General features: G+C 51.0%; 1 protein-coding gene across 1 annotated transcript; it reads right to left on the bottom strand.

Annotated features, from left to right (window-relative positions):
• Positions 1-247: 247 nt before the first annotated feature.
• Positions 248-1,195, bottom strand: LOC118701035 (olfactory receptor 14J1-like). Its single transcript, XM_036405606.2, has one exon. It carries the CDS (start codon positions 1,178-1,180, stop codon positions 248-250), a length of 933 nt encoding a protein of 310 aa, XP_036261499.1. The 5' UTR covers positions 1,181-1,195.
• Positions 1,196-13,578: the final 12,383 nt, after the last annotated feature.

The raw sequence follows: 13,578 nt of genomic DNA, 5'->3' as shown, positions 1-13,578 counted from the left end.
AGAAAACTCTGCTGAGAGATCCTTTAGCTCCTTTAAAGCCACCAAGAGCGCAGCCCCTCATTGGCACAGTCTGTGGCAACAGGGAAGGTGGAGAGAAACAAAATGAGAAATGGCACAAAGAATGACATTTATTTGTGGACAATATGAAAAAAAGTAAAACAAAGAAAAGCAACCCCCAAAATAAAAACTACAAGAAGTATCAAAGATGACTTTTATTGCAAGTGATTTGCAGAAATTGGCCAGCAGTTTAATGTTTCCGAAAGCATCCAGTCATCAGTCTCCACACTGCAGCCTTGAGCTCCTGGTTCCTCAGGCTGTAGATGAGGGAGTTCAAGGCAGGAGGCACCACCGAGTACAGAACTGACAGGGCCAGATCCAGGGATGGGGAGGAGATGGAGGGGGGCTTCAGGTGTGCAAACACTGCAGTGCTGATGAACAGAGAGACCACGACCAGGTGAGGGAGGCAGGTGGAAAAGGCTTTGTGCCGTCCCTGCTCAGAGGGGATCCTTAGCACAGCCCTGAAGATCTGCACATAGGAGAAAACAATAAACACAAAACATCCAAATACTAAACCGGAACTCACAGCAATTGCCCCAAGTTCCCTGAAGTAGGAGTGTGAGCAGGAGAGCTTGAGGATCTGTGGGATTTCACAGAAGAACTGGCCCAGGGCATTGCCATGGCACAGGGGCAGAGAAAATGTATTGGCCGTGTGCATGAGAGCATTGAGAAAGGCACTGGCCCAGGCAGCTGCTGCCATGTGGGCACAAGCTCTGCTGCCCAGGAGGGTCCCGTAGTGCAGGGGTTTGCAGATGGACACGTAGCGGTCGTAGCACATGATGGTCAGGAGGGAATATTCTGCTGAGATGAAAAAGGCAAAAAAAAAGAGCTGTGCAGCACATCCAGTGTAGGAGATGTTGCTGGTGTCCCAGAGGGAATTGTGCATGGCTTTGGGGACAGTGGTGCAGATGGAGCCCATGTCAGCGAGGGCCAGGTTGAGCAGGAAGAAGAACATGGGCGTGTGCAGGTGGTGGCCGCAGGCTACGGCGCTGATGATGAGGCCATTGCCCAGGAGGGCAGCCAGGGAGATGCCCAGCAAGAGGCAGAAGTGCAGGAGCTGCAGCTGCCGCGTGTCTGCCAATGCCAGCAGGAGGAAGTGCCTGATGGAGCTGCTGTTCGACATTTGTGGTGCCTTGGCATGGGGATCTGTAAGAAAAGTAATCATGGAATAGTTGGGTTTGGAGAGGACTTGAAATCTCCCAGCACAGGCTGGGGGCACTTTCCCCCCACTGCCTGCCCAGGGCTCTGCTGCCTGGAGCTGTCCCTGCCAGCAGCTGCTTTCCTGTGCCCAGGGCTGGGCCCTGCCAGTGCTGCCAGAGCCCAGCCCAGCCCTGGGGGCTCAGCTCTGCCCTGCAGAGCCCTCCCAGCTCAGGCACTGCCCAGGGGCAGCTCTGGCTCTGCAGGCTCTGATGGCAACATCAGAGTGATAGTGGAGCCCTGGAAAATGTTAAAAATAGTCTTTGAAAATATTGGGCTTTGTGTTTTCTCAGACCACTGCACCTGCGTAAGCAGTATGATAAAAGATATAATTGTTAGATGTGAAGATTGTTTAGAAATTAATTATAATTATTATATAACCAAAGGAAGAATTATGGGAAACTATGTTGGAAATTTAAAGGGAGCAATGTTTAGCTGAAATCTGTGTATACAATAGATGAATATAAGTTTCATAATTAACATGAAAGTTAAGTAATGATAGAGTATAAAACACGTTCACCTCGAATGTATGGTCAGAATCAGATTTGGGTGGAAACTACCCCAATTCCCAGAGCTCTTGAATAAAAAGCACCACATATAATCGCTTCTGTGATTATGTGTTTTTGAATGCTAACAAGAGCAACCCTGAGGAGGCTGGAAAAGCAGCACTGATGCTGCCTCTAAGGGGCTCTGTGCTGATTTCTGTAACTGCCTGGTTTATAAACATCTGAGAGGATTGTTTTTTTAAACCTGAACTGAGAGATAAATATCTATGTGCAATTTCCTATCAAGACAACCCAGAAAAATAGATTTAAAAACCATGATTTCCCCTTTCATCCAGTCCCTGCATCGCTGTGGTCCCTGTATAATCTACTTGGAAATGTTCTGCACTTCAATGCCATGCTGGGAGCAGCCCTAAACAATGCAGCATCCTCCCCACACAAGGAGAACACTCCCAAGCCTCACCAGCTGTCTCCCCCCACCCAGATCTTGTCCCCCAGTGCTGGGAGCAGCTGCCAGGGCTAGCTGAGAGCTGTCCCTGGCAGGCAGCAGAGTCCCTGCCCCAGCACAGCGCCCTGGGCTGCAGGACCCTGCTCTGCAGGACAGCCCTGGGCACCCCTGGCTGCTCTGCACAAGAGACAATCAGAGAATGTACTCACAGGCTCTGCAGGCATTGGCATGTTCCAGCTGCAGGAGATGGCTCCAGGAGCTGCAGCTGCATTGCCCTGCAGCCAGAGGTTCCTGTGCCAAGGGCTGGCAGTGATTGTGCCCCAGGCACTTCTCAGCCCCTTCCCAGCCCTGACTGATTGAAGCTCTCTGTGCCTCTGTGCTGCGCGCAGGCTGGCTGCAGGCAGTGCCCCAGCCCTGCTGGGCTGGCAGAAGAGCTGCTCCTCAAGAGAAATGTGCTTTTGAAGCTCTTCTTGGTGACCAGGAGCTGCCTCTGGGCCAGGAGCCCAGCCCAGCTCAGCAGCACAGACACAGCACAAGGACTTTAATCAGCCTCTGGGGCTTTGTGCTCAGGCCCTGAGCATCAGTCCCTGAGAGGGAGCTGAAGAAACCTCTCCAGAACTCCAAGGCAGAATCCAACTCCAAACTTTCTTGGACTTTTAATGGGTCCCAGTGAGGGACACGACTGAGCAAGTGTCCCCAGGCCCCAGGCAGAGCAGAGAACTGCAGGCAGTGATGACAGGTGGGGACAAAGAGAAGCCAAGTCTTGGTGCCCTGGGGCACAGCAGGGTCTGTGCCAGCAAGGGCTGGGAGGAGACACCTTGTCCTGAGGCCCTGGGGCCTCCTGGCCCAGCCCCAGCCAGGCTGGGCACTGTCAGCCCCTTGTGCTGCCCTCAGCATCCCCCCCCTAGCCCACATCCCAGTGGCCTCAAGGATCTGCTGCAAGGAGTCCCTGGGGAGCCTTGCTCAGCAATGGCCCTGGGGGCTCCTTCATGCTCCCTGCAGGGACTGCAGGTTTTTCAAAGCACTTTGGGTTTGGCTTTTGCCTTGGAGTCTCTGAGAGGTTTGTGCAGTCATGGCCTCCAATTATCTGCTGTAATTAGTCCCTGGAGAGGCTTTGTCAGTAACAACACTCAGTGGGGCTCATTAATACTTCAAGGTACTTCAGTTATTTTAAGGTACTTGGTGTTTCCCTTTTGATCCAGACTCTGTGAGAGGTTTGTGCAATCATGGCCCCAATTATCTGCTTTAACGAGTCCCTGGAGAGCTTTGTACTGACACTCAGTGGGGCTCATTAATGCCTTGAGATACTCAAGGTTTTTAAGGTGCTTTATGGATTTAAGAATACTTTTAGGTACTTTTAAGGATTTTCCTTCCCACACTGAGTCTCTGAGAGGTTTTCGTGCCATCCTGGCCTCCAATTCTCTCCTCCAAGGAGTCCATGAGGAGCCTGTGTTGGGTATCTTCCCCCTTTCTGTTTTACAACAAAGATGGAACTGAAAGAGTTTTCTAAGACTTTCTAAAAGCATTCAAACAAATATGAGACAATTAGCAATGCAACGACAACCACTAAGAGAATTAATAGTCTCGTTTTAGTAGACATCATCCAAACCTTTAGTTCCTTGGATTGGAAGAATTTATTGAACCAGTCTTTGTTTTCCACTTGAAGCTTCTTGAACCCTTCCTTCAGTGCCTGAAATCTCTTGTGGATTGACTCGCTGTGGCTGGAGAGGTTCATGCAGCACATGCCCTCAGAGTCTACACAGCCATGCCCATGTGCCCAGAGTAAAAACTTTATCGCTGTTCTGCAAGGTGGCGTGTCTGATGGTCTCTGTGTCTGAGAGCAGGCCACTCAATGTGAGGGAGGCAGCATCGGTTTGCTTACTTAACAGGCACCCAGGATGGTCTAATTGTCCTAAAGCTTTAGCTGCAGCCACCCAAGGTAGTCCAAATTGGGGGTGCTACCATCCAGTACCTGGATTCAAGCTTTCAAAGCCATCTCTTTGATATCATCCAATGCTCTTCTGGGGATACCTGCTGCTTGATCCTCTGGCAGGCTGTGTTGTCCTTCCCCAGCTAGATGGTTGATTGTCGATTCTGCCCTCGCCTCATTATTAGCATAGTCTGCTATGAATTGATTTAGTAAACACTTCCATCCCCCTTCCCACAGGGTGTATTCTGTAGGTGACAACAACATGGTCAGAATATATTTTAAATCATAGGGGGTTAAGATGTGCAGTAAGCATGGCCCTCATTAGGCCATTAAAACAAGGTAAGTCCTTCCTATGGTTTTAGCGTCCCTACACAGATCCTTGATTTCCCCATAAAGCAATGGCTGGCACCTGGGATTCTGCCCCCTTCTTTCATAACATCCCAGGGCAATGAGGAGTTTCGAGATTATTTGCCAGTCTCCTTCCTTAACTGGAGGCATTGCCCAGGGTGGAGAGGATGATTGACAGTGGGGGCGTGACCCGCAGTTGTGGGGGTGGAGTCTGGAGGTTCGTTCAGGGTGGAAGAGAAGGCTGTGGTAGCAGGAAGTGGAGGAGCCAAGATGGAGGGAGGATGGTTGGGCTCCTGTGCCACATTCGGGCTCCTTCCATCTTGAGTCTCCAGGGCATGATGCTCCAAGACAGCGTGGCCATTGCCATCTTGGACCATCGTGGAAGGTCTGAGAAAGGCAGGTTTGAGGGGATGTCCCGTGTTAGCAGTGACCAATGGATTGAGTTTTCAGCACACTGCTTGCTGGTGAAGGGTCTCAAGGATGGTGTGGAAGATGGGGAGCATGCAGGGTGCCACGGGGTCCATTTTAATCAAAAGGTTGTACAATTTAACTCCCACTGAGTCCCAAACTTCAGTGGTATGGATTTCATCAGCAGAGGCATCTGGAAAATTTTTAGTGATCCACCTCATGATTGATTTTAATTCGTTCTTTGAAAAGATTTTGTCTTGATCAGTGAGAATTAACTTAAAGCATCCATATGCACTCCTTTCTACTTTGGACATCTGGCTGCCCATTTTTCTCTTTCTCTGTCTTAGGGGGAACAGCCACCAGAACACATCAAATCGATAATGGGACTTGGGTTCATATTGCAAAAACACAGTGGCAAAATGGGCAATAAATGTCTTGCATTTCCCCAAACCCACCTGCAATCCTATGCAGGTGAAACTATTGTTGTCCCTGCTGATCCTGTGCAAGGTCCTTTGAAGCAACGATGAATCTGCTTGGCCTGGCACTATAGTAGAGGAAATGTATTGTACTTGAGTATCTGTATGGAGGCTTTGCCCTGGGAGGTCCCAGCTGTCCTTGATGGGCTGCAGCTGCGATGTCCTTCATTGGGCTGCAGCTGTGACCAGTGAGGATAACTGGGATAAAAGGGGGCAGGTTAGGCAGTCAAGGAGAGCTTCGAGGAGCCCTGAACTGAGAAAGAACAAGATGCAGAAGAAGGAGTCTGTGCTGTGAATATCTGCAGCCATAAGAACACGCCAAGGAAGTATGGAGTTTAGAAATCTGATAACAACAGTATGGGACTCCAGAAATAGAACACCAACAATGGGTAATCCCGACGTGATAGTTGGTAGAAGATGAGACAGCCAAGAACTGTGTCAGCCAAGAGCTGCAGATAGTTGTCAGAAGATAAGACAGCCAAGAGCTGCGAGAGAACATAGCCTTTGGGTCAAGGACCTGTGAAAGAGTATGGCCTTTGAGCAAAGAGCTATGTGTGTTGTACGTGGCCTTTGAGTCATGAAGAAATGTATATATTGTACTTGAAGTATTGTATATAAAACCTGGTTCTGTAAGTAAAAGAAAAGGGGGAAATATAGTAGAGGAAATGTATTGTACTTGAATATCTGTATGGAGCCTTTGCCCCGGGAGGTCCAGGTTGTCCTTGATGGGCTGCAGCTGCGATGTCCTTCGTTGGGCTGCAGCTGTGACCAATGAAGATAACTGGGATAAAAGAGGGCAGGTTAGCCAGTCTGGGAGAGCCTTGAAGGAGCCCTAATCTAAGAGAGAATAACATGCAGAAGAAGAAGGAGTCCATGCTGTGAAGATCTGCAGCCATAAGAACACGCCAAGGAGGTATGGACTTTACAAATCTGATAACAGCAGTATGGGACTCCAGAAATAGAACAACAACATGGCACAATCCAAAATCCTGGGGAGCGCTGGCCTATCCATCAGCTAACCCCAGCTGACGTGACTGACACAGGGAGCCCTGAGCGTCATGGTCCCTGTTTGGGCGCCAAAGGTCACAGTGAAGGTGGCTGCGACAAACCTCTCTGGTTCCCTGACTTCAGGGCAAGGGTTGCGGAAATGAAAAGGAGCAGGATCAATGAGGTTGTTTAAAAGGAACTTAATTAACAGGGTGAAAAACAATAAACATGGAGAAGTTGAGCAAGTATGAGGGGCAGGATCCAAAGACCCAAAACAAAGGGGAGCAACAACATAGACACTTGGGGGTAGAACACTCTAGAACAATAACCATATAGGAAAAAGAAGTAACCAATAGGGGAATAGAACCTAGACAAGTTAGCATAACAACACTAAAGGATTTTTGGAGAACTTTCAAGTTCACCTTAATTTAAACAAATGACTCCCAGGGCTTTAAACTCATGCCCAATTCTTTTGGGGTAAAATCTGTCAGACTCTGAGTTGCAGCCAGGCTAACTCCCACACTGCTGCTTTGCACTGGCCCCTTGGGACCATGTGGCCCAACAGAGCCACAATGATGTCCTTGGTTCCACGGGGCTCCACAATGTCACAATGGTGCCTTGGATCCATGGTGCTCTGCAGTGTCACAATGGCCCCTTCATTTCACAAGGCTCCCAATGTCACATTGGTCTCCATAGGAAGGAAACCATGGAGCCCCCATGTTTCAGGAGCTGATGAACAGCAACCACCAGAGGCCAAGGCAAGCCTGACCTGTCTGTCCTGGCAGGTTTGCTTGGAGCAACCCTTGGATATTTGAAATTATGAATGTGGAGTCCTAATTTCAGACATTTGGGCCTGCAGAAGGATGATTATTTCCATACAAAGAAAAGCACAGAGCCCTTTCCAGTGTTTAGGAAACAGGTGAGTTCTGGCACTCAGGAGTTAAAGACCAGCCAGACCTCTGTGTCCTGGCAGCTTTTGACTGGCAGCAATCCTTGGAGACACAGAAATTTGGAGGTGGAATCCTAATTTTGGCCATGGATGCCTGGAAAAGATGGACAGTTCTTTTCCATACAAAGGAAAGCTCAGAGCTCCAGTGTTTCAGGGGCAGATGGGAGTGGCCTTCCACATTCCAAGGTCAGCCAGACCTGTCAGGTGACCCCTGGGAGGCCAAGGCAGCCACACCTATTTCATGTTCCCTTGGTTCCACAGGGCCCTGAAGTGTCACAATGGCTCCTTGCTCCCATGAGGCCTTGCAGTGCCACAGTGGTTCTCTGGCTTCCATGAGGCCCTCAGGTGTCATATTGGCCCCTTGATTACACAAGTCCTTAAGGATCTTAATGGTCTCCATGGTTCCACAAGGCCCCACAGTGTCATGATGGTCTGTTGGTTCCATGAAACCTGGCTGTGTCCAATGGCCCCTTGGTTCCATTGGGGCCCAGTAGTGCAACAATGATTCCCTTGGTTCCACAAGTTCCCATAGTGTCACAATGGCCCCTTCCTTCCATGAGGTCCCACAGTGTCACAATGGTCTCCATGATTCCATGGGGCCTTGCAATGCCACAATGCTCTCCATGGATCCACGGTGCCCTGCAGGATCACAATGGCCCTTTGGCTCCACGAGGCCCTGAAATGCAGCAATGGCCTCTTGGTTCCACAAAGCCCTGCTGCTTCACACTGGCCCTTTGGGCCCATGCGGCCCAGCAGAGCCACAAAGATGTCCTTGGTTCCACGAGGCCCCACAGTGTCACAGTGGCCCCTTGGATCCAGGGTACCCTGCAGGGTCACAATGTTCTCCTTGGTTCCACAAGTTCCTACAGTGTAACAGGTTCCACAAGAGCCTGCAGTGTCACCATGGCCCATTGGTTCCACAATGCCCCGCAGTGTCACAATGGTCTCCATAGGAAGGAAACAAGTGAGCCCCAGTGGGGCAGGGGCAGATGAGAGGCAGTCACCAGAGGCCAAGGTTGGCCAGACTTGACTGTACAGGCAGATTTTGTCTGGGAGTAACCCTTGGATATAGAGAATTTTGGATGCAGAATCCCAATTTTGGCCATGGGTGCCTAGACAAGAAAGACAGTTCTTTCCCATGGGAATAAAAGCCCCAGTGCTTCACGGTCAGATGGGAAGTGGCCCTTGATATGCCAAATTCAGTGGGACCTGTCAGACACCCCCCAGGAGGCCAAACCAGGCAGACCTGTCCCATGTCGGGCCAGGGCCAGGTCGGGCTTTGGTTTGTGGTGGGACAGAGCCCCACCCCCAGCCCTGGCCTGGCAGAGCTGTCAATCACACAGCAGGGGCGGTACTAACCCAGCTCTGATTGGCCCAGCTGTCAATCAATCAATCAATCACACACAAGCAGCTGGTGCTACCCTGGCTCTGATTGGACAAGCAACTGGCAGTCCCACCCCAGGGGCGGGGCCATGAACTCCCAGGGCGTTAAAAGCCGGAGCATGAGGCCAGCGCAGGGTCTGGATCCTGCCTTCTCCTGGTGTTTCTTTTGTTGTCATGCTGGAACCTGAGCAGTTGGTACCCATCTGTGTGTCTTTCTCTGGATCTTCTGTCTTTCTGTTGTTCTCTATTTCATCTCCTTCTAATCCTACTTACCTGGAACATTTTTGGATAACTTAAAATCTTCAAAGTTTTTTAGGTTAAATGTGTGGGAATCCAGGGTACAAGGAATATTTCTCTGTTTGCTCTGAGGAATCCTGACTCCCAGAGAAACACTGCCTTGAACCTTCACCAATGGAGAGGACTTCCAAGACTTTGAGACAGATTAGAATTTACCAAAGTGTGAAATAGATTAGAGGCTAGTATAGCATGTCACTTGGGTGAGAAATTTAGGTTTTGAGATTTTTAGTATGGTGTAGATAGGAAGCAAGATGGAGGAATTGGGGTGTAGTCCCTGTCTTCTTCTTCTTCTAGTCCATTTTCTGCAGTGTTGGTGGCACAGGGTGATTGGTCAAGAAAAGCAGAGTGCAGAGGTTATGTGGACAGTCAAGGGGAGAGGTATGGGCAGATAAGTGGAAATAATGTAGGTTTTAAGAGTTAATTGGATGAGACAACCTTAAAAGACCTTGAAACCGTACATTTTGGGGCCATTTTGCGGTGCTTTTCCAGTGTGCTGAGCCTGGTGTGGACAGCAATGCAAAACTTTAGATAAGATAACCATAAACAAGAAGCTGAAGACCAAAAAAGTCCCATGCATCTCCTTTTACATGGCACAGAACTGCTACAGAGGGTTTACCCCATCAAGGGTGCCCCCAGAAAGGCCCAACATAAAACAAACATCAATAACAGGTGCCCCGACAATGTTTGAAATAAGTTGGCTTTTTTCCATAAAGTTGTTTACTGAAGGGTGTTGTCTTAATTGGCCAATCATGTGAAATGTGTTGATTAAATGGCCAATGAGGTCCACCTGTAGAAAACCAAGATATAAAAGAAGAGCATTGAAAAAACAGGTGGCTTTTAGCCCTTAGCCTTCTGATCTGAGTTGGTGTCATCTCTGATTCAGTGCTGAGATTTGGGGATCTCTGGGGGCTATTGGGGCTCCTTTCTGCACCTCGAGACCCAACAGGAGTTTCTCTAATAAACTTTGCCTGAAGCTCTCACTGTGCCCATGACAGGAATCCCTGTGAGTGTCTGGGCCATCCCGGCTCTTTGGCAGCCTGGGGACTCCTGGGATGTCACCGTGGAGCCCCCGTGAGTGCCTGTGACAGATGGGTGCCTTTGCAGCCCAAGGTGCTCTGGGATGTCACCATGGAATGGCTGTGACTGCCTCTGACCACAGGGCTCTTTACCATCCCAGAAAGCCCTGGGAGGTCTCCATGGAGCGCCTGTCTCTGCCTGCGACATTCCAGCTCTGGAACAGCCTGGAGACTCTTGGAAAGTCCCCATGGAACCCCTCTGAGGGCCTGTGACAAATCTGATCCTTAGCAGGCAACCATCACCAGCCCCCTGTTGTTATGGTCAGTTTCCATGGCAACCATCCCCAGGCCCCTGATGCTATGGTCAGTTTCCATGGCAACCATCACCAGCCCTTGTTGCTATGGTCAATTTCCATGGCAACCATCACCAGCCCCTGTTGCTTTGCTCAGTGCCTTGGCAGCTCCATGGAGACCCCATGCCAGGGCTGGTTGCCATGGACACCAGCTCAGGCCTGCAGCCAGAGCCCGTTGCCATGGCAACCATTGGCAGCCCCATCCCCAGGCTGATGGGATCCCAGAAGCACAGAATTGGCTGAGCTGGGAGGGACCCATCAGGATCCTCCAGTCCAACTGCTGGCCCTGCACAGGACACCCCAACAATGCCAGCCTGGGCCTGGCAGCGCTGGCCAAACGCTGCTGCAGCTCAGAGAGCCCTGGAGCTGGGACCCTTCCCTGGGGAGCCTGGCCAGGGCCCCAGCAGCCTCGGGGCAAAAACCTTTTCCTGACATCCAACCTGAGCCTGCCCCGACTCAGCTGCAGCCGCTCCCTCCACTCCTGTCCCTGGGCACCAGAGGGAAGAGGTTCCCACAGCCCCAGCCAGGGACCCACTCCCAAGGCTGCTGCCATGGCCACCAGGGCTGGCACCAGCTGGGATGCTAGGTTTCCACAGGCCGGGCTTCAGGAATGGGATTCCCCAATTTCCTGCTCCCGCTAAAACCGCGCTGCCCTCGCTGCCCTCCTGCCTCCCATGGAAAGCACAAAAGGCAAAGATCCCGGGCTGGGATAAGAACAATTAACTGGGAACAGCAACGAGATAAGGAACAAACAGGAATAAAAACAATATTGTCAACAGAAAGGATAAGAAAAACTATTTACAGGGAAAACTACAACATCAACAACTGTCTGCCTGGCCACGTATTTCATCCTGTCTGGAAAGGACACCCTTCTCCTCAGGGAGAGAGAGTCCCTTTCCTGCCCCTGGCAATGTTCTGAGGTGGGAGCAAATGTAATGACAGGGCAATGGCCAGACCCTCACGTTCTTCAATCCCACATCATGTCATTGTCAGGGGCAGGAAAAGGTGCAGGTGTCTTCCTAGCATGGATCACAGGGAATATGGATCACCAGGGCTCTTCCCAATGTGGGTTCTCCCATGGGGGATGAAGCTGGAGTGGTGCATGAAGCTGTTCCTGCAATCGAGGCATTTGCAGGGCTTCCCTTACTGGTGCCTCTGTTGGTGTCTTTTCATATGAGAACTTCTGGGGAAGCTCTTCCCACACTGGGGACACTCGTAGGGCCTCTCCCCAGTGTGGATGCGCCGGTGGGTGACGAGATTGCAGTTGTGCTTGAAGCCCTTCCCACAGTCAGGGCAAAGGAAGGGCCTCTCCTGGGTGTGAATCCGCTGGTGTTAGAGGAGATGGGAGCTGGTCTAAAACCGCTTCTTACACTGGGGACACTCATAGGGCCTCTCCCCAGTGTGGATGCGCTGGTGCCTGATGAGGTGGGAATTCTGCTTGAAGCCCTTTCCAGAGTCAGGGCAGAGGAAGGGCCTCTCCTCTGAGTGAATTCGCTGGTGCTGGAGGAGATGGGAACTTCTCCGAAACCTCTTCTGACACTGGGGACACTCGTAGGGCCTCTCCCCGTTGTGGATGCGTTGGTGGATGATGAGGGCAGAGCTGCAGCTGAAGCCCTTCCCACACTCCCCACACTTGTAGGGCCATTCCCCGGTGCGGATCATCTGGTGGCTGATCAGGGTGCCGCTCTGCCTGAAGCTCTTCCCACACTCCAAGCACTTGTGGGGCTTCTCCCCATTCTGAAGCTGCTCCTGGGCCACCAGCTCTGAGCTCTGGCTGAAGCTCTGCCCACCTTCCTGGCTCAGGGTGGGTCTTTCCTCCTCAGAGAACCCTGGGCTGGCTTTGGAGCCCCTCCTCCTGTGGGATCTCTGGGGCTTTTCCTCTATGTTGGAATTCTGCAGTGTGGAGCCACTCAAAACTGCCTCTTCCACGAGGTTTTGCTGTGGGGATTTTTCCTCCCTGGTCTCCATCCTCAGCTTCTTCCCTGGGGGAGGAAGGACAAGCAGAGGATGGGATTTGCCTCTGTGCCACAGGGAAGGGGAAGGAGATCCCCCCAGAGCATCCCCGGCAGGACGGGGTTGGCAGCAGGGTTGTCCTGCAGCTGGGGGCTGTGCTGGGCTGGGAGATGGAACAGGAGAGAGGGGGAAAGGGGCACTGACTTCCTCCTCACCTGCCTGTGGCTCCTGGGGCTCCTTCCTGTTTCTCGCAGCCTTCTCCTCCATCCAGTCAAGACTTGGGAATGGGAAATCCTGTTCTGGGAAGAAAACAAAGGGTGCACACATTGTCTTTTGTACAGGTTTTAAGGGAAACCTGGGGGAGAGTCTAAGTCAGAATTACAATTTAATAAGAAAATGAAGATCAAGGCAATGATACAGAAACGCTGCCTTAAACTGACAGAGTCAGGATATAACCTGACACCCTGTTGCTGGTCAGGGTGGTGGCAGCAGTCCCATTAAATGGTGGCTGCAGTCCTGTGAGAGTGATGAACGTGATTCTGTCCAAGCCGTGATCCTGTAGAGGGGTCTGGTCTTCCTCTGAAGGTCCAGGAGTGGTTCTGGAGCTCTTGTCCTCTGGGAATCCAGTAGGCAAGCTGCTCCTGGTGTTGCAAGGCTCAGCTTATATCCAGGTAGGAATGCTTGGATCCTCCCCCTGGGCGGAGCATTCCACAATGGGATGATGGAATTTTATCAGTCCTGCAGTGACACACAATGGCCCATTCACAGCAGATATCTCCCCTGGAGGGCGTTATCAGGGCTGAGTCATAGAAGAGATCAAGAACACTGCCCCACCTGTTTCTAGCAGTTGATGAAGATGGGGATTGAAAACATGCATTGGGTTCCATCTTACACTGCAGCCTGAAACAGTGGGGTAATCCCTGCTCAGGGGGTGAACACCACCCCCCTTACCCAAACTGGCTCAGGTGTAAAACCCCCACCCTGGGAAGGCCACACACACAGGGGACAATGTCACACTTGCCCTACCCCAGGGGAGGTCTCTGTCCCTGTCACTCCCTTGCTGTGCCCCCTTTTCTCTTTCTTTCCATCTCTCTCTCTACCTCACATTTACACTGTTTAATAAAATTTACCTTGGATTTGGTCTTGTTAGCACCTTAATTGAGGTGGAGGCATTTCTCCGTTAATTTTCTTAACCAAATTGCAACATTATTTTTACACAGTGAGTTCAGGGCACTGTTGTCTGACCCCAAGTGCCTTTGACAACAGCATGGTT

This window comes from Molothrus ater, unplaced genomic scaffold (assembly GCF_012460135.2).
Source record: "Molothrus ater isolate BHLD 08-10-18 breed brown headed cowbird unplaced genomic scaffold, BPBGC_Mater_1.1 matUn_MA120, whole genome shotgun sequence".
Taxonomy (NCBI): Eukaryota; Metazoa; Chordata; class Aves; order Passeriformes; family Icteridae; genus Molothrus; species Molothrus ater.
Note: the sequence above shows the minus strand (reverse complement) of the source record. Positions and strands in the feature narration are given on the sequence as shown.